The 16,926-nt window shown below is 44.4% G+C and overlaps 5 protein-coding genes across 7 annotated transcripts; 2 read left to right on the forward strand and 3 right to left on the reverse strand.

Moving 5' to 3' along the window:
• Positions 1-152: 152 nt before the first annotated feature.
• On the reverse strand, positions 153-1,886 carry LOC136194518 (sialidase-1-like). Its single transcript, XM_065983674.1, has 2 exons — positions 1,264-1,886; positions 153-705 (listed from the first exon to the last, which is right to left on the reverse strand). Exons 1-2 carry the CDS (start codon positions 1,856-1,858, stop codon positions 197-199), a joined length of 1,104 nt encoding a protein of 367 aa, XP_065839746.1. The 5' UTR covers positions 1,859-1,886; the 3' UTR covers positions 153-196.
• On the forward strand, positions 858-4,627 carry LOC136194517 (uncharacterized). 3 transcript variants are annotated; one of them, XM_065983672.1, is made up of 9 exons: positions 858-2,425; positions 2,490-2,635; positions 2,685-2,804; positions 2,971-3,029; positions 3,097-3,147; positions 3,197-3,472; positions 3,527-3,663; positions 3,707-3,847; positions 3,920-4,627. In XM_065983672.1, exons 3-9 carry the CDS (start codon positions 2,692-2,694, stop codon positions 4,625-4,627), a joined length of 1,485 nt encoding a protein of 494 aa, XP_065839744.1. In that variant the 5' UTR covers positions 858-2,425; positions 2,490-2,635; positions 2,685-2,691. The 3 variants fall into 3 exon arrangements, with proteins under 3 accessions (XP_065839744.1, XP_065839745.1, XP_065839743.1); XM_065983673.1 differs by having other exon boundaries at positions 858-1,084; positions 1,138-2,635; XM_065983671.1 differs by having other exon boundaries at positions 858-2,635.
• Positions 4,535-7,253, forward strand: LOC136194516 (uncharacterized). Its single transcript, XM_065983669.1, has 11 exons — positions 4,535-5,218; positions 5,266-5,400; positions 5,453-5,578; positions 5,647-5,763; positions 5,817-5,942; positions 5,989-6,120; positions 6,175-6,306; positions 6,361-6,495; positions 6,568-6,696; positions 6,749-6,871; positions 6,932-7,253. The coding sequence occupies exons 1-11, from the start codon at positions 4,678-4,680 to the stop codon at positions 7,054-7,056; spliced, it is 1,821 nt and encodes a 606-aa protein (XP_065839741.1). The 5' UTR covers positions 4,535-4,677; the 3' UTR covers positions 7,057-7,253.
• A 2,453-nt stretch (positions 7,254-9,706) lies between these two features.
• LOC136194397 (uncharacterized) lies at positions 9,707-12,954 on the reverse strand. The gene is made up of 3 exons (XM_065983495.1): positions 11,233-12,954; positions 11,113-11,184; positions 9,707-11,064 (listed from the first exon to the last, which is right to left on the reverse strand). Exons 1-3 carry the CDS (start codon positions 12,911-12,913, stop codon positions 9,773-9,775), a joined length of 3,045 nt encoding a protein of 1,014 aa, XP_065839567.1. The 5' UTR covers positions 12,914-12,954; the 3' UTR covers positions 9,707-9,772.
• Positions 12,955-13,395: 441 nt separating this feature from the next.
• On the reverse strand, positions 13,396-16,530 carry LOC136195043 (uncharacterized). Its single transcript, XM_065984310.1, has 10 exons — positions 15,559-16,530; positions 15,265-15,502; positions 15,102-15,191; positions 14,835-15,047; positions 14,663-14,776; positions 14,456-14,615; positions 14,066-14,404; positions 13,759-14,015; positions 13,587-13,701; positions 13,396-13,530 (listed from the first exon to the last, which is right to left on the reverse strand). The coding sequence occupies exons 1-10, from the start codon at positions 16,440-16,442 to the stop codon at positions 13,499-13,501; spliced, it is 2,442 nt and encodes an 813-aa protein (XP_065840382.1). The 5' UTR covers positions 16,443-16,530; the 3' UTR covers positions 13,396-13,498.
• Between the last annotated feature and the right edge of the window lie 396 nt (positions 16,531-16,926).

Genomic DNA, 16,926 nt, shown 5'->3' on the forward strand with positions numbered 1-16,926 from the left:
TCGCAGGTCTTGACTTCTTCCGTGCCCGGTTTTTAAAGAGTCATCGAGCAACTCCATAGCCATAGTTATCTTTGCACACAAAGTTTAGTTACTGAGCAATTTCTTCATTTTTATTTTATTTGTTTTGCTACAAATTGGTTTCAAGAGCTGGAAAGCGCTAGTCAAAAAAAATGTCTCAATTGTCTACGTAAAACATTTAGCGTGCAAACGGTATAAACGCTATGTACATAGATTCAAAGTTGATGGGCGGAGGCGACTCAGATCGTTCATAGAGGCATGCAGCCGTCGTCTCATTAATCTGAATAACGCTCGAATACGCCGAAGATCCTTCATAGATTTGAGCCAGGACGCTCCACGTGGTCCCCATATCAGCAGAATAATGCACCGTCATATTCTGCCTCCCAAGCGGCTGCGGCTCCACATTTGTATTCGGATGAGAAAGCAAGAGATACACGTTGGACTTCGTTAGGAACGACGTCAATGACACCTGACAGTTCGGATTAACAAGAGACGTCATCACATCCGGGCGATACCACTTTGCACCCCCGTCGTCAGAACGAAGAAAGGCCGGAGCGTATCCGCTTCGTATCGCCATGACAAGGCTGCCATTGGACGTTTCGGCAATCTCGTTTTCTCCGAAGGATTCAAGCGTGAGCCCGGCCTTCCAATCGACACCTTCGTTATCCGAATACAAGAACGCTGTGTCTAGAGTCACGGTACCGTGACTCAAGTCTCACGGCTTGGAGTCACGGTAATTTTGTAGTTAAGAGCATGTGATATCACCTCCTACGCAAGGTGGTCGCGGTAGCTCAACGGGCAGGGGGGGGGGTGCTGAGCAGGGCGCTGGGGATGCATGAACCACGGGGCACGTGACGGGTCGTGGGTTCGAATCCCGAAGCGTGATCGTTTTTTTCTTTTTTTTTCTTCTTTCTTTTTTTTCTCTGTACCTAAACGGCGATATACGATCACCCGCGACTGTGGCTTAACCGCCCGTAGCATGGTGGTTCCAGGGGGGCGAAGCCCCCCTCTGCGACCTATGCTCATTGGGGCGGTTAAGCCCGGAGCGGGGCCGCCACCGATACCAGTAAGGTTTAGGGTTAGGGTTGGGTTAGGTACATGAAAAAAACGCTTTTTAAGCTCTCTAGGTTAGGTCCATTCTCTATAGTGCGCTAAACGATTTCTTCCCCTCGGTTACCGTGCGCTACCTGTTACAGTTACGGTGAGTTACTTTACCGTGACTCTAGCCACAGCGATACAAGAAACTCTTCCCGTGTTTCGGAAAGAGGACCCTCCCCTGCCACGGCTTCCCCATCGCACGTCGCACAACCCATCCCCCGCCAGGGCCCCCAATCCCGAGCGGAAGATCCTCGTAGAAACGCGGATCGCCGAACGTCTCGCCGTCGTTATTCGATTCCCGTACAACGTCGACGCAATCCCCGTACACTTTCGACACGGCACAGCGAGCATAGAGCAAATAGACTCGCCCCGTCCGAGGATCCACCGCCGCATTCGGATTCGAATAGAAATAGGTCGCATTCGCCTCGGTTAGCACAACGGTCGCCGTCCAAGTCGCGCCGGCATCGTAACTCCTTTTATACACGATATCCTTGTCCACGCACGAGCTGTCGTGTTTCGACGCGGGCGATCCGTAGCAGACGGACGCGTTGCCGACGGCGGGACGATCGATCGCGACTCGGCCTTCGGCGAAGGCGAGGAGGGTCCCATTCGACGTCTGGACGAGACCCGGGATGCGAAACGTCTCGTAGCCTTCGCTTTTCTGCGAGAAGACTTTGAACTGCTGAAGGACGGAGGGAGACGAGTGGACGCCGGCGAGAACGAGGAACACGAGAGCCAACATTTTCGATTCCTCGTCTACTCACCTACACCGTCACGTGAGGTTTTGAGTAGATAGAGGAAGCGGAGATCGTATGAAAACTTCGACTTAAATTCGAATGTGGAAACGAGATCAAGGGAGGGCTAATAAGTGATCAGTTCCGGCTTGCCGTACGTTGGAGAGACGAAGAATCGCCTGGTCAGGGAAACGGTTATTCCTCAGTCAAAAGTCAGCCACTCAGTGACTGTCTGTGAAAATACTTGGTGATCTTAATAACTAAGGACGGGCCCCCACTGCGTTTATCAAGGAAAAGGAAGGACGTACATTATGCGTCTTCAGCCGTTTTTGTCAAGCCAAATGGCGATTACAAAAGTAAAGCATGCACTGGCTGCGTTGCAAGCCTTTCAGTGCTTTACTCTGAGAATTACCCGATACCGCATTTCTTTCTATAAAGAGATATGTTTAACGATTTGATTTATTAATTAAACTCGGAACCACTGGCTGTTTGAGAAATAACGAGTTTTTTTGAAAGTAGCTGGGAAGAAAGATTATGCCATCGTCTTCGTTTGAATTCTATGAAGCCTGTCATTAGTATGATAATGAAGTTCGAGGAGTTCTAACAGATAGCGAAAATTTAAGCCTCATGTGTGTTTAGATCACAGGCGAGAAACACTTTCATATTTATGCTGATGCAGACTGAATTCCAAAAGAAAACTGACTAAGTGGACGTGACGTCATTTCGGCGTGTACTGCGCACTCTCGAGTCCCCCCTGTCGTTGTTGTTTGCGGCATTTACCTTCAGTGAGTCCTCCTTTGCCTTTTTTGCAGCGTTCAAACTTTGTCGTTGCAGAGAGATCATGCAATGCAACGATTTGCTTCTACGGATTGCTGACAAGCACCAATCGAGCAGCCTGAAACTACGCCGTTTGTACGACTCGACGCGAGCATTAGACAAACGTCTTTCCTGCAAGTAAGAGATATGTTGAAGTTGCACTCTACACGTACAGCGAGTAGAGCACGAGGGGCGGGAACGTGGCCCGAGGGCAAGACCCCGCCCGCCCGAATGCACTACGAGCATTCGGCAGTAGTGTAGCGTACTTGCAAAAATAACTATCCCACCAAGACGGTTATTGCAGAGGTGCGCTTAGGCGCATATTCAAGACTTGCGCAAATGAACCAGTAATTACAAGGCAATGTACGTAAGCTAAGAACAGCAAAGTTTCATACGCTTGTACATGTCTATCTTGTCTTTCTCTTTGCAGTATACAGCTCTGCAAAATCTTTGAACGCATCGGCTTCAGAGACTGACCCTGGCAATAATTAATTATTTAGAGATTTTTTGATTCGTCATCTCTTTCTTAGCCACGTCTCTCTATAAATTTGCTTTTGAAGAAGTTGGGCATTATTGGAAAGAGCTAGGCGCCTCTCTTGGAGTTCGCATGGCTGAGCTAACCGACGTTGAAGAGCACCACGCAATTCGTGGTCTAAGCGTTAAATTTATGGCCTGGGATTTGCTTGAGAAGTATCGAGCGGCCAACGGTCAGGAGCTGTCGTCTATAGAACGACTTCGCACGACGCTTCGCGAAGTTCAAAGATTGCGCAAAGCAGACATTCCTCGTGGTGACAGGAGTATTGGCGGTAACCGTAAGACTACGGTTCTCTAAAGCCTTATAATTAGTTATTGATTTGTAGATATACTGCCTCGTTGCATTGTTGATGACCGTCGGTTTTACGGTAGAGATGATGAGCTGAAAAAGATTGCGCGCTATCTGTGGAACGGCAAGGAAAAAACCAGTCGAACGGAACCGTTGGATTCTCAGAAAATTCAGGCATGTACAAAATGTCTATACTATATCTATTGGATGGTTTTAGATTGTGTCTGGTGTTGGTGGTGTCGGAAAAACGACTTTAGCTTTCAAATACGTTTGTCAATACGCCGAATCATATTCAGACGGCGTTTTCTACTTTAATGCCGAATCATATCCGTCTCTTCACTGGTCTTTGAGGGAAAACGTAAGTTCAGTCTATGGGCAGGAATTCGTTGTCAAATTGAAACCGAAATTGCTCTAATTTTTTCTTCTTTAGATTATAAGGGCTGCTGATTTTAGCAGTGGCGTTTGCAGTTCTGTGAATTCTATTTCCGATGCTCTTCGTTGTTTCCTGCTCTATCTCAGATCTCATCCTCGATCTTTGCTCCTTTTTGACAATGCTGACGAGTTTGACTTGGTCAAAGATTTCTTGCCCGGACCCCGAGCCACTTGTCACATTATTATCACGACGAGAAAAGCGCTGGCGCACGATATCGCTTATCAGCGAAATATCGAATCGCTGTCTTTGACTTCTCTTAAGAAGGAAAAGGCTGTCGTTGCTCTTCTCTGCTGGTCCGGAAAATCCGAAGAGTCCCTACAAGACCTTGAATACAGCGAGAGAAAGTACGCAGAAAAGGTGGCGACAGAATCTCCCGTCGAGGGTCTTCCACTGGCTTTATCTCATGCTGGAACGTTCATTGAAAAGCGCAAAATAACCTTCTTAATGTACTGGAGGAAAATCGAAGCTGAAGCGAAGCGTTTGGAAGCGGCCGCCTTAAACTTAGACAGCTTCCTGCGCTACTTTCACTTGTCGCACCTGAAAGAGGATCTTAAGATGCATCACAGGGTTTCGAACTTCAGTCAGTTCATCCGTTTGGATCCTCGAACTATGACCAGAAATCTGTTTTGGAGGCTCAGTTGGCATACAAAGAGAGAGAAAAACATCGCGTGTTTCTCACATGGGAACTGGATATTAACGACGTGAGAGAAGACGATTCTCAGGAAAGTTATCTCTTTCTGAAGTGCGGCTCTGTCATGTCATCGCGAGACATTCCTCTGGACGTCGTTGCTGATGCTGCGTTTCCATATGAAACAAGTTCACTTGACAAACGATTCAAAGCTTCCAAGGCTATTGTGACCTTGAATGAGCGCTCGCTCATTCAGCAAGTCAGCGATCCTGATAACGATATGAATGTGACTTTTTCCATGCATCATTTGATACAAGCAAGCGTGCTGCAGCGAATAGGCGTAAACATGACTGAGTTCCGCAGCATTCTGAAGTTGGTTGCCAACGCTCTGCTCAAGCGCCTTCCTCCTTTGGAAGATTTAGGCAAGCGCGTGACTAGTCCGACTCTTCTTTCTCTTACTCCTCACATCTATGCAACTGTTGAGAAAATGCTTAGAGTGGGGATGCTTGATGAACCATGTTCAGGATTTATTGACTACTGCTGCTCTTTGGCTCTTTTTTATTCACACTACGAAGATTGTAAGCGATTGTGCTCTCTGCGCGTCGAAATCTTTGAGGCCAACATGGCAAAATTCTCCGAGGAAGAAATCCGCCATAGAAGACGAAATTGTAAGTAAATGAAATTTATATTTTATCTACCTTGACGTTTGCATTAGATTACGTGTCTTTGGCATTAATTCTGAGTTGGAATCTGCAGAATCTAGAAGAAGTTGAGGAGAACATTCGGCGAGCTTTAGCAGGAAGAAATCTCGAAGACCTTACCAGTTGCGATGTCGTCTTTAACGCAGAAGGTTTTTCCTTATCACACTGATGTTCTTTCATTTGAAAGGTGATTATTAATAGTGTTGTGCATGCTTGCGGTAACCCAAAACCTTCGTAATCTTCCGGATCTTGCTGAAATGACTCTTCGAAGAATTCTCAGCGCTTTCGATTCTGAAGGTCAACCATACGCGAGAGACATATCCTTTGGTAAATTATAGCGCAAGAAGAAGAACAAGGTTTCTTTGCCTCCAGCTTATCTTTTTGCTGTTTGCTAGTTTTGCTGCAACTCTCAAATCTCTACTTTCTGTCAGGAAGACTCGAAGATGGGCTGCCATCTGTGAAAAATGCTCTTTATTTGGCAAAATGTGGTCCTCGTGACCAGCTTGCTGCGTGTCAGTAAATTTCCTTCTTGTGAAACGTTTTTCTTGATGATCTTGTTTCAAAGGTTATTTCCTACTTGGTTGTTATCAGACGGCACTCAGTTTGTGTGATGAAGCTTCAGAAAATTTTGCTAAAAGTTTGTACATTTATCGGGATATACTTCCAGATACGCATCCATTTCTTGGAGCTAGTAAGTTCGCTTTGATTTGATTTGCGCAAGCTTTTCTTTTTTTTAGTTTATGCAGTTGTTAGCCAGAACTTGGTTCGGATGGGTCAGCATTCCCCTTCCCAAGCCTGCGAGCTCTCTCGCAAAGGTCTTTTACTTATAAGATCAGTGTGTCCGCCCGAGAATTTTCTCGTTGCTTTAGGTTGAGTGAACTCTAGCTAGAATGTAAGCATTATTAAAAAGTATGTGTCTATAGCTCTTAACCGGCATGGAGTCAATCTTTTTTCGTCGGGAAGGCATGAAGAAGCTATTCCAGTTATTAGAGACAGTTTGGCTTGCCTCGAAGAAGGACCCCAGGAATTCCTTACTCTGATCATAAAAGCAAACAGTAGAATTTTGCATAAATACCGAAAATGGCCTGGTTTATTGCTTTCTGTTGCAGATCTTGCTCATCTGGGAGTTGCTTTGCGTGAAGAAAATTTTACGTTAAACAGAAATGAAGTCATTCACTGCTTGAAAGAGTCGGTTGCCATTGGGACCGAAATCAGTGCTGCTAGAAAAGAAGAGTTTTCTTTAGGTACGCCGTTACAAGAATTCTACTTCTGCCCTCATAGTTATTTAATTTAATTGGCGTGTTTTTTTTCTAAAGCCTTCTCATGCTTTCACCTTTGTGGAGTTTATATGAGAACGGGACAGCTGGATGAAGCTCTTGTAACAGCAAAAATAGGTTGGGATTCTACAAAGAATCTTCCTGCTGGCAACAAAGAAAAATCGCTGAGTGAGTTCCAGATGTTCAGTATGAACGTTATTTTTACTGTTCTGTTTCGAAGTGTGTTCAACGTACACGCAGTGCTTGAATTTGAATGGAAAGTCTGATGAAAGCGAAGAATTATTGACCAGAGTCTTTGAAGAAAGTAAACATCTGCCTCCAGACCATCCAGCTATCAAACCGCGTGAGTAAACAGGTCTATTTTGCTAGACGTTGTGCTTACAATGCGTATTGTTTAATCAAGTGCAAATTGCTAAATTATCCCTACAAGCTTTGAAGATGAGTGCAGCATCTTTCAAGATATTATCAGCAATTTCTTCGGAAACTGGAAATGAGGTTCCTGACATTTTTGACGATGATCTAGATTAAGAGGCTCCCATGCCTTTTTATAAAGTGATTAGGCAATTTTGCATATTTATTTCTGCCCACACAAAAAAGTTGCGGGGCATTTGCCATTTATCATATTAGGTCTGTTGGTTTCAGAGCAGTGCCAGTAACAAATATTGTTCCAGGCATAACAATACAAACTAATATCTAGTGAGAAAATGGAATAAAAGATATGTACATAGATTCAAAATTGATAGGTGAAGGCGACTCAGATCGTTTATAGAAGCATGCAGCTGTCGTTTTGTTAGTCTAGAATACGCCAAAAGTCCTTCGTAGATTCGCTCCACGTGGTCCCAGCAGAATAATGCACAGTCATATTCTGCCTCCCAAAGCGGCTGCGGCTCCACATTTGCATTCGAATGGATGAGAATTAATTAAAGCAAGAGATACACGTTGAACCTTCGTTTGGAACGACGTCAATGACACCTGACAGTTTGGATTAGAACATGCGTTACCTATGTGAACAGGATTTCCTAACGTAAAGACCTTTGGTTGTGCCGTTACTAAAAAACGTCGCAGCAGTCAACTTATTGCAAGCTTTCGTCTTCTCGCCTCCGGGACTCTCTCGTATTTATCCGGGTAAACGGTGGAGCTGCTTCTGGGGTGAATGTTTCGACTAGGCTTTTCCGCGAGCTACCTTTTTGGCGTCAGCGACAGTTTCGAAGTAATTTTGCGCGGCGGTAGCGTTTTCACGTTAATGAGGCCCCCTCGCCGCCCTCGCCGGCAGTTTTTCGCATCTCAAAACAGAAAGAAAGCCTTGCAAGTGGAGATCGGATGTTCTGTTTGAAGGTATGCCGATGGTCTACGCTTAGACGGGCAGTCGACGGGACTCGTTGGTTCTCCGTCGAGCAAGACCGAAAATTACCCTTCTCTGCTTCGATGCTTGTCTTTCCTTTGTCGTGCATCGTAGGCTATTCTTCAACAACAAGGCGCAAGCTTAGGACTCGGAGCAGGTCATGTTTCAGCTAGAGGTATACGTGCGTGCGTTCACAGCATCCTTCGGGGCCACTGTCAGCTCGTTGGACGGATTTTACGAGATAACCTCCAACGAGGACTACTCCAGTTGAACAGGATATGACATACCAGAGCCACTAATCCACGTAGACACAGTGACGATTCGGTTGACTTGTTTGCGTTTTCCGATTCGTCTTGACCTAACGCTACGAGTGGGATACTTTTCGCACCTTCTTCCCCCCGGAATAATCTGTAGATCTCTATTCGCTTTTCTAAGCTTCGTTCTCTTCTATGGTTTGTGACTGCATGAGGATACTAAACGTACCCTAGTACAATAATTTTTTTTTCCCAGCTCAGGTTGAATGCATCGATCATCTTCAAATCTTTCCCACTTCACAGTAGCAAGCTAGTTCTAGCTGTACCTTAATAAGCTACCTTTAGATTATGCAGTAAGCCAGCTTGAAAATAGCTTAAAACCAGAACGTAAAGAATGAGAAGAGGCTAAGGAAAGAAGGCGCGTTTCTGTTAGTTAAGTCCCTTCATCGGCGCACAGAAGTCAGTTAATTCACGTCACGTGAGATTCACTTTTCCCAGAAGTCGTGATCATGAGTGAAACCAGAAGGGAAGAGAAGGGTGCATGGATCTGGTCTGTTCGTTCTAGTCGAACTGGTTTCCTTGGGGAATAGGCATCTCTATTCTAATTGATGAAGATAAAGGAAAGACTGGTAAATATGAAGAATTGGAAGGCGGCGCAATTGCCGCAGTGGCATCTGTCTGCATTGGATTCTTTGGCTGTGGTATGTTCTTAGTACATCGCTCATCTCAGAACTGTTGCGAAGACATATGCGCAAGAGTTTGTGCTATAGTCCTTCTAACGGGGGCCCTTCTTTGCTCTTTGCCTTCCTTTATAATGTACGCCATAGCAGCGTCAAAGGCGGATAATCAAAAGGCTCTTATTGGTGCCGGTGCGGCTTTCTCGCTTATTTTAGCTGTGACGCAGGCTGGCCTTATATGGTTTGCGTGCGGCTGCGGCTGCTGCGATGACGAGGGTAGAAACCCAGGAACAGTAGTCGTATCATGATACCGTCAAAGTGCATGAGACTCCAAGACTAAGTCTTTTCTAAGCTGCCTGCTACTACTTCGTTTTCTTTCTTCTATGTTCTGAGTTCTTAGCTGAAGCACGCGTGTCTACTTACTTTAGAGCCGAATGTGCCCCTACATATAGGTAGATACATCTTTTGCTACTCTACCTGATATAAGCACTGGCACTGCGTCAGTCTCTTGCGGAATTACGATAAACTTTAGAACTAGACGTCACTAAAGAAACGCGAACTTGTCGCACTTACCAGAAGGCATTCCAACAGCGACTTTTCCCCGGCAATACAGACAAATGCCTTAGAAAACCTGGACCCTAGATTACCGCTTCCTAATGCCAAAAACAGGTATTAGAGTGTTGACTAGGGATGAGAGTCAGCTCTAGGGTTCCATTCGACGTCTGGACGAGACCGGGATGCGAAACGTCTCGTAGCCTTCGCTTTTCTGCGAGAAGACTTTGAACTGCTGAAGGACGGAGGGAGACGAGTGGACGCCGGCCAGAACGAGAAACACGAGAGCCAACATTTTCGACTCCGCGTCTACTCACAAGTACCGTCGTCACGTGAGATTTTGAGTAGTAGAACTGTACAATATATACGGAGATTTGAAGGGCGTGACTACAGGAACAAGGTACTGTACGTGAAAAAAATTAGAGTGTTAGTGACGTTCCGTAAATTTTGAGATATTCGTCTACAACAGCCCTCCTGGCAATGTGGACTCGACTGCAAGCACGTAACAGATCACCAACTGTAGGCTGAGCGTCACTCTTTGCGGTAATCCATCGCTCTATGGCTCTCACTGAATTTTCCTCAGATGATCGTCCCCGGTCACTACCAATTTCGTCAATATCGTTAGAAGAGATAGGAAGGTGAATCGCCAGTTGAGACCAACGACGGCCAACTAATGAAGAGACGGTCAACACAACTTGCCATGCGGCGGAGTTGTCAATCTCCAATACTTCTTCATCTGAAGGAAAGGAGCAACTCATCTTCTCAGCCGTAGAACTTTTAGCACCGACTAGTTTTCTTTTCCGAGGATTTGCATCCTCTTTAGCCGGATGTTCCTTTTCCTTTTTCCATGGCCGGACAACACGACAGTCACGAGATAATTTACCGGATATAAAATGGAGAACACACTCGGGTTCTTTGCTAGTATCTACTGCCGCTGTTCGTGTAAAATTCAGTTCGTGTTTCATCCAGAAAGAATGAACTTCCATGAGGGCAAAACGAATCGAACGTCGCTTCTGGTCCTGTCTAATAGACCAGCCCTCTGACACCGACGCTTTAATTGTTAAATTCCGCTTCATTTCTACGTCAACAAAGATAGGCAACGTCGTACGTAGACTCATTCTGCCAAGAGTGATATCTGCTTCTTTCAGCTTTGATTCTCTGCCAATCCTAATGAGCACATCCCACGCATCTTTAACCTGTTCTATGAGGGGAACATAGATTTGGCCGATAAGTTCAATATAGCCTTTCTTTTGACGCACACCAAACCCACAAAAATGACGCGTTGTAATGCTAACATACTTTTCATCCAACGTGATAACGCTTTCATCTTGTTTTTCAGTTTGACCAGTCTGCGTAAGAGTAGCTATAGCAGAGTAGTTTTTAGATGGAGTTACGTCTGAGTAATACAGCACGATTTCTCTTGTTTTTGTTTCTGACAAAATGAGTTGATGATCGAATTGAAAATGAACCGGAATCCGAAACTCTAGTTGATCTGGAGTAATTTCGATTAAAGTTTGCAAGCCTTCGTCTTCGCCGATGCGACAGTACGCCAACTTGATTACGATCTTCACAGTCACTCTCTGACCCCGACGAATCGATCCACGAGGAACAGACAAACGATACTCTTCACCGAACTCACCTAAACACACAATTTCCTTACTCAAATGAGAAATTTCGGCATGAACTCTGGACACGATATCAGACTTCTCCACTAAGGAATGATGTACGTGATTCACTGAAGTTTACCGTTATTACTTACCTTTAAGCAAAACGTTTCTATTGATATCAGAGCCCAGTAGAGGACCTAATCTTTCACGTGCTGCTTTCGCCACTAGAATAATCATTGGCAGACTAAGCAGCATTATAAGCAGTGACCTACTTGTCTTCCATTTTGACTCACCAACCGCCTTGGCAAGAGCTCTTCTATAACTATTAGGTTTTAATGCAGTAGACAACAGACTTGTTTTCAAAATCCTTGTTACATTTTTACTAGGAAAATTCCCTGTTGGCTTTCCAAACAGTGTAAGATTAGTTCCCTTCCATGTGCTAGATGATGTTGTGCCGTCATTAATGCGAATAATATCGCCATCTTGCAAATCGATTTCACTGTCGTTTTTAGCAGTAAATTTTCGCTTCGCAACAGCAAATTTAGAAGGCAACCAAGGATCCAAGTCGTTGAATGAAATGTGACCCATAGAACCCAAAACCAAATCTCTGCAATCGGCACGCCACTTGTGCCTTCCCAACCTTCGTAGGACCGCTTCACCCGCACTGGGAATTTCTACCAGGTCACCGCTGCGTAAGCCCAGGCCATGAAAGTCAATAGAATCACGGACTACAACAGCGTGTTTTATAACCATGAATTGCCTTAAAACAAACATGAGAGAAACGTCACGAGAAGGATAAGGAACAACATGTCCCACAGGAAAGCTTCCTTGCTTCAGACTGTGAAGCAAAGACCGTCCTGTCCACCATGACTCATCACCCCTCGATTTGTCAAACTGAACATCTCCAATCTCATCCCCTACTTCCAGACTCATTTCGTCTGACCGCTTGGCTGTGTACTGCTTAATGACCAAGCATTTGCAACTTGTTGGAATAAACTTTCCGGTTGATTCATATACTTCTTTTCCGCTTTCATTTTTTCTTTGTACTTCAACCAAGGTTGAAGGAAATCTTATTTTCTGTGCAAAGGCTCGTCCTGTCCACCAACCATCATCGCTCCATTCTGAAAGAACAAGTTTGTCTCCAGCTGTCAGATTGACGAACGATGCTAAATTGCCGTCTATGCAGCCAAGAACTGCTCCTAGAAGAGCCCCAATAGAAACCACCACTACTGTTACAAGAACTGCTCCAAATGGCGGTTCCATGTCAACATTGATGTTCAGAACTGTTGTGAACGCTGCACCAAATGCTCCTAGAACGGACGGCTCAAATCCAGCGGAAACCAACCTAGTCTCGTGCAGGACCTTTGAAGTGAGAGTCAAGGAAAGAAAGACCCCTCCAATTGACCCAAGAGCTGCGCCACTTATTTGACCAAAAGAAACGACATTTAAAATAACGAAATCGACTAATGCCCCTGCAGACGCTCCTGTACTAGAGCCGAGGGAAAGGCCGGTTACCAGGGCAACTAAAGTTAGTCCTGCCGACTTCTGGTCAAAGCCCATTACAACAGGAGATGTTCCCTTTACAGCAATTTTAATGGCTGGTCCGATTGCAAGTGGGACAGCCCCAGCCAGTACCGCTCCTGCCGTGGCACTGACTCCAGAAAAGATCGGTAGGCCTGCTAGCGTGACAATGCGAGGAAGTGCAGCGGAGAAAAGTGGCAGCAGTCCTCCCACTATAAACCCCATTACGAGGCCTGAAAGCCCGTTAATGACTGCGTATCCAAAAGGAGCGAAAAGCAGTGCTATTATAAAGGACGTGCAAATCAGAAGAAGTCCTTGACAAATTAGACGGTATAGCCAAAACTCGATTGTGAGAGCTGCGTTGTAATAGTAAAAAAGTGTCCTAACGACAAAATTTCCGAAGAAAAGTAGAAATGCCACAGCACCGAGCATCCAGAGTAGAGTCCGGCGAGCGTTGAAAGAAGGAAGAAGCTCAAGACGTCGAGCAGAGTAAGAAGAGATTACTCTGCAAATCAAAGATCCTAAAAAGCGATGTAATGCGCTCTTCTACACCATGTCTGCACTCAGAACTCACCGTTTTGCTTCTTCATGGTGGAAAGGTCACGAGCTAATTTTGCGCTTGCGTAGACGAGCTGCCGTACGACTTTGCGTAAGCGAAAGGCTGAGACTGGATCATTGCCTTCCTAGCTGGTCAAACCTTATGCAAGGCTCGCTGCTGAGATGTAGATCCTTAATTTAGATCTAGACATAGATCTCAGTGTGGCCAAGGCCGTTTTTTTGACCTATGGGATCTCAAAGGCTCTCTCAGATCTCAGACTAGTTCTCTGGGAATTCCTGTCTCTGTGCTGAGTAGGTCTTGGCTACGTGGCTTTCAAGACTCCCCAAGTGCTGCTGAGCTCTTCACCAAGAACGGCTGAAACCTCACGACTGTGCTGTTTTCTAAGATAGAGGTGTTCTACAAAACGCAGTCTTTTTGTTACGACACCACAAAGTTCAAAAAAAGTCTCCGCTGCGTTCTCATTCCTTTTCTAATGAGGTTTCAAGCAAAACTGCGGATATTATCATATAATTTTAATTTGGAAAACATACTGTAGCTATTTCTTACTGTAGTTTCTTGCAAAAGCCACTGTGTCTACCATATCTTTGGCAAGTGCTGTCGGCTTCCAATCGCGGGAATTTAGCCCGCGACGAACACTTGATTTTCTTACGTGAACGTCATACTAACATAGTAAGCATACTTTTAGTGAGCAACCTATAAAGTCTTTTGTTAGACGAACCTCAACTTCTCCTGCTTTTGATTTAAATCTTTCCTGACTCGAATGCAGCTGCCTTTCTGAAACCAGAGCAACTTCGAATCCATCTCTCTCATAGCATTGGTAACTGCTTCTCCTGCAGAAATCAATCAGGTAATTAGGCGGAAAGGAAGAACAGGTGGTCAAAAATTCGTAATCGTTTTCTGCTCGTCCTAGCGTCTTTGTCTTTTCAATGATCAAATCATCTTCAGTTTTCTTCGTGTATGGTGAGTCTAGCACCGCTACAAGATAAAAAATGCTACAAAGATTCCCTCAAAATAATTGCTAATACCGGCTGAAATGATGAGCCTACAATCACCGCCAACGTCCGGCATGGGGATGTTAACGGTGCATTCTGGAAATTTGCGTGCACAAAAGTAGCCGTCGCCTGCTTTACGAAAATCTCCTAGATCAACGTCCTCTTCTTTCTGCTCTGGTTTGTAAACAACGCAACTGCGCACATTGCACGACGGAGTAATGACCGTGACGTAATAGCGGTCAAACTCGCGTGACTTGGACCGAAAACGTTTCTCAACCATTCTCCGGACTTTCTTTAGGTGAACAAATTCCGACCGCGATCCTGCGTTTAGTTTGTCTTCTGCTTCTTTTGACGAAAACTTGGTTTCTTTCACTGCAATTTTGATGAATCAAATATTTAATATGAATTGATAAAGCGTTTTACGATTGATCTTGATTTGGCCAATGCGAACCAGGCAGTCAATTTGAAACTTTCGAGCTTCTGGATTATCTAATTCTCTTTGCTTCAAACCAAGCAGAAATTTTTTCAAGTATTCATTCAAACGATTCCAGTTTGGCTGTTTATGATGATCTTTCATGCTTAACTGAAGATTTTGAATCAGTTTTTGCAAATTAACAACGGAGCGATTACCGGTGCTTTTGTTTGTAGACGAGACTCGTGCACTGTTAGTTGGGCGTCGGCTTGCTCAGCGCAAATGACATACTCTATATCTCTTTTGAACAATGCCAAGCACCTTCTATGATCCTGAATAATCAGTAAATAACAGCGACTCTTTCATTAGGGTTGAGTTATTTAGTCTTACCACCCTGTCCATCATAATCTCTCTTGCGGCTGTTTCAGCATTTGAATTCTTCTCGGTTTTTTGTTTAATGTGAAATCCTTTTCCTTCTATAATTTCAATGGTGGTGTTTGATTTCTTCATTGTTGCTTTAAGTGTTTTTCTTTTAGATCCAATAATCAAACCGAAATACTCTTTAGGCACTTGAACAAAAAATTCAGAACGAGGTTTCAAATTCTGCAAAGAATGGCTGAGCATGAATCAGATAAACGTGTTAATTGTGTAAATTACAAGAGAATTAAATGAATTGACCGAGGCTCCAAGTTTCTTATTGGAATCGGTTAGTATTGAGAGTCTCTTCACAGAACCGAATACATCTACCTGAAAATTACGCAGTATACGAGTGTATACATCTATGTGATCTTTCTGGAAATGACGGCCAAAATCAGTTTACCTTGAGTGCAGGTGCAGTGACGTTGTCACTGTCTTCTATTTTGCGAGCAGCTTTTTGTATTTTGCCAAATTCATCGTCTGCGTCGTCTAAAACCGCTTGAATCAGCTTCAAATTACTTTTAACTAGAAGTTGCACGGATCGGAGTCGTCTTCTGTTAGACTCGGTTCGTCTCATCAGATCTCTAGCCGCCTGAAATTCCAGGTAGAAATGATCCGACTCTGAGTCTGAGTCCAAGGCTCTAGCAGAAGACGTCATTCGATCCGTTGCTAATTAGTAGTTATTTGTAGCTCTCACTTGCCAAAAAGACGCTTGCTGAATTCTCGCTTTGAGTCGTAAAAACGACTATGAAAAATTTCAAATAGTCCGTGTGGACCGTCAATCCTTATAATAACGTTATCATCGACGGTGCAAAGAAAATCAATGTTGCTTTGAGCGTCCAAAGCTGCCACGAAGCAAATAAATCCATCGCCTGGTACAGTTACTGATAAAATGCATGAGCCGTCAGAAACAACGATTTCAACCTGGTCTTCAGGAATGCGCATTACTGCTGATAGTTCCCGAACAATACGTTGGCGATGTGGCTCAAATACTTGGCGATTTCTTAAATTGGGAAAGACTATTCTGAAAACCACCATCTCTCCAATAGCAATGCCAGAAGGAGCAGCATCAGATCTGTACAATTTTTTCGGATATGTTTCGTCGACTTTAGCTCGTTTGTGATACACTTTTAAAAACGCCTTTTTTATCAGGCTCCGAAAGCTGTGCCTGTGCCTTTTATACACGCGTTTATACTTTTTCAGCACGGAAACAGTTAGGATGGTCCGTCCTTCCGCTCCATCATGGTCGCTGTCAGAGTCAGAGTCAGAGTCAGAGTCCCTCCTTGAAGCTTGCTCAAGATCTTTAGTAAGCTCATTGTGTAGCTCTTTTGCTCCTTCTACTTTTGGCAGAAGGGCAAGAAACGTGTCAAATTTAGTACCAATTTTGAGGGCGAGGAGCAATGTTCTGGCTGCGTCCTGTGGAGGAGATGATCTCATCGCCTCATATTGGCTAGAACTCAACACGTCTTCCTCAAACAGCTTATCTAAAATTACTCTATCTTTTATCAGTTCGGCTGTATAAGCAACTGCGACGCAGAATTTTGGCTTCAACTGTTTCTCCCACAGCCGTAACGACGCCATATGATATCGCTCGTACTCAACTGTGCCAGCTCTAACGTATGAGGACTGATGCCAATGATGGTGGCGCGAGTACAACGATAAGGTAGCCTTTCTCTGTGTCCCGTCCTTTCGCTGGGGACCGTTATACGGGACACAGAGAAAGGTCTGGTACGAGGCTAATGAAGTTTGGCAGTGTCACAAAGAATCCAAATTCGCAATTGTTAGTATCCGTGGTTACTGTAGTTAGAGAAACAATATCACCTAGGTCACAAGAAGAGTGAAGGAAAAATGACATCTTTGAAAGATGTCATTTTTCCAAATTTCCCTACATGCTATATCCTTTTTATCTTTGTCTTAAAGTAAATTCACGATAAATAACAAGCAGTATCGTGTATGTGAACGTTTTGGCATACAGAGTCAACTGTTTTTGACGCTGATTGTACAAATCCTACATTTCTTTAATTTTTAATTTACTTGGTGTATGTCTAATTTTATTGCGAATAGA

The sequence above is a fragment of the Oscarella lobularis genome, chromosome 13 (genome assembly GCF_947507565.1).
Source record: "Oscarella lobularis chromosome 13, ooOscLobu1.1, whole genome shotgun sequence".
NCBI lineage: Eukaryota > Metazoa > Porifera > Homoscleromorpha > Homosclerophorida > Oscarellidae > Oscarella > Oscarella lobularis.

What these genes read in the sequence shown, in the direction of transcription:
- LOC136194397 (XM_065983495.1), bottom strand. Translation starts at nt 12,913, where the DNA reads ATGCTCGGTGCTGTGGCATTTCTACTTTTCTTCGGAAATTTTGTCGTT. An exon ending in TGAGTCAAAATGGAAGACAA is followed by an intron (nt 11,185 to 11,232) that starts GTAGGTCACTGC and finishes TGATTATTCTAG; the next exon opens with TGGCGAAAGCAGCACGTGAA. An exon ending in TAGAAACGTTTTGCTTAAAG is followed by an intron (nt 11,065 to 11,112) that starts GTAAGTAATAAC and finishes ATCATTCCTTAG; the next exon opens with TGGAGAAGTCTGATATCGTG.
- LOC136194516 (XM_065983669.1), top strand. Translation starts at nt 4,678, where the DNA reads ATGTCATCGCGAGACATTCCTCTGGACGTCGTTGCTGATGCTGCGTTT. An exon ending in CCGCCATAGAAGACGAAATT is followed by an intron (nt 5,219 to 5,265) that starts GTAAGTAAATGA and finishes CGTTTGCATTAG; the next exon opens with ATTACGTGTCTTTGGCATTA. An exon ending in AAAAGAAGAGTTTTCTTTAG is followed by an intron (nt 6,496 to 6,567) that starts GTACGCCGTTAC and finishes TTTTTTCTAAAG; the next exon opens with CCTTCTCATGCTTTCACCTT.
- LOC136194518 (XM_065983674.1), bottom strand. Translation starts at nt 1,858, where the DNA reads ATGTTGGCTCTCGTGTTCCTCGTTCTCGCCGGCGTCCACTCGTCTCCC. An exon ending in CTTTCCGAAACACGGGAAGA is followed by an intron (nt 706 to 1,263) that starts GTTTCTTGTATC and finishes CCGTGACTCTAG; the next exon opens with ACACAGCGTTCTTGTATTCG.
- LOC136194517 (XM_065983671.1), top strand. Translation starts at nt 2,692, where the DNA reads ATGCAATGCAACGATTTGCTTCTACGGATTGCTGACAAGCACCAATCG. An exon ending in GACAAACGTCTTTCCTGCAA is followed by an intron (nt 2,805 to 2,970) that starts GTAAGAGATATG and finishes CGGTTATTGCAG; the next exon opens with AGGTGCGCTTAGGCGCATAT. An exon ending in GGCTTCAGAGACTGACCCTG is followed by an intron (nt 3,148 to 3,196) that starts GCAATAATTAAT and finishes TCTCTTTCTTAG; the next exon opens with CCACGTCTCTCTATAAATTT.
- LOC136195043 (XM_065984310.1), bottom strand. Translation starts at nt 16,442, where the DNA reads ATGGCGTCGTTACGGCTGTGGGAGAAACAGTTGAAGCCAAAATTCTGC. An exon ending in GTCTACAAACAAAAGCACCG is followed by an intron (nt 14,616 to 14,662) that starts GTAATCGCTCCG and finishes CAAAATCTTCAG; the next exon opens with TTAAGCATGAAAGATCATCA. An exon ending in GGCTTTTGCAAGAAACTACA is followed by an intron (nt 13,531 to 13,586) that starts GTAAGAAATAGC and finishes TAATATCCGCAG; the next exon opens with TTTTGCTTGAAACCTCATTA.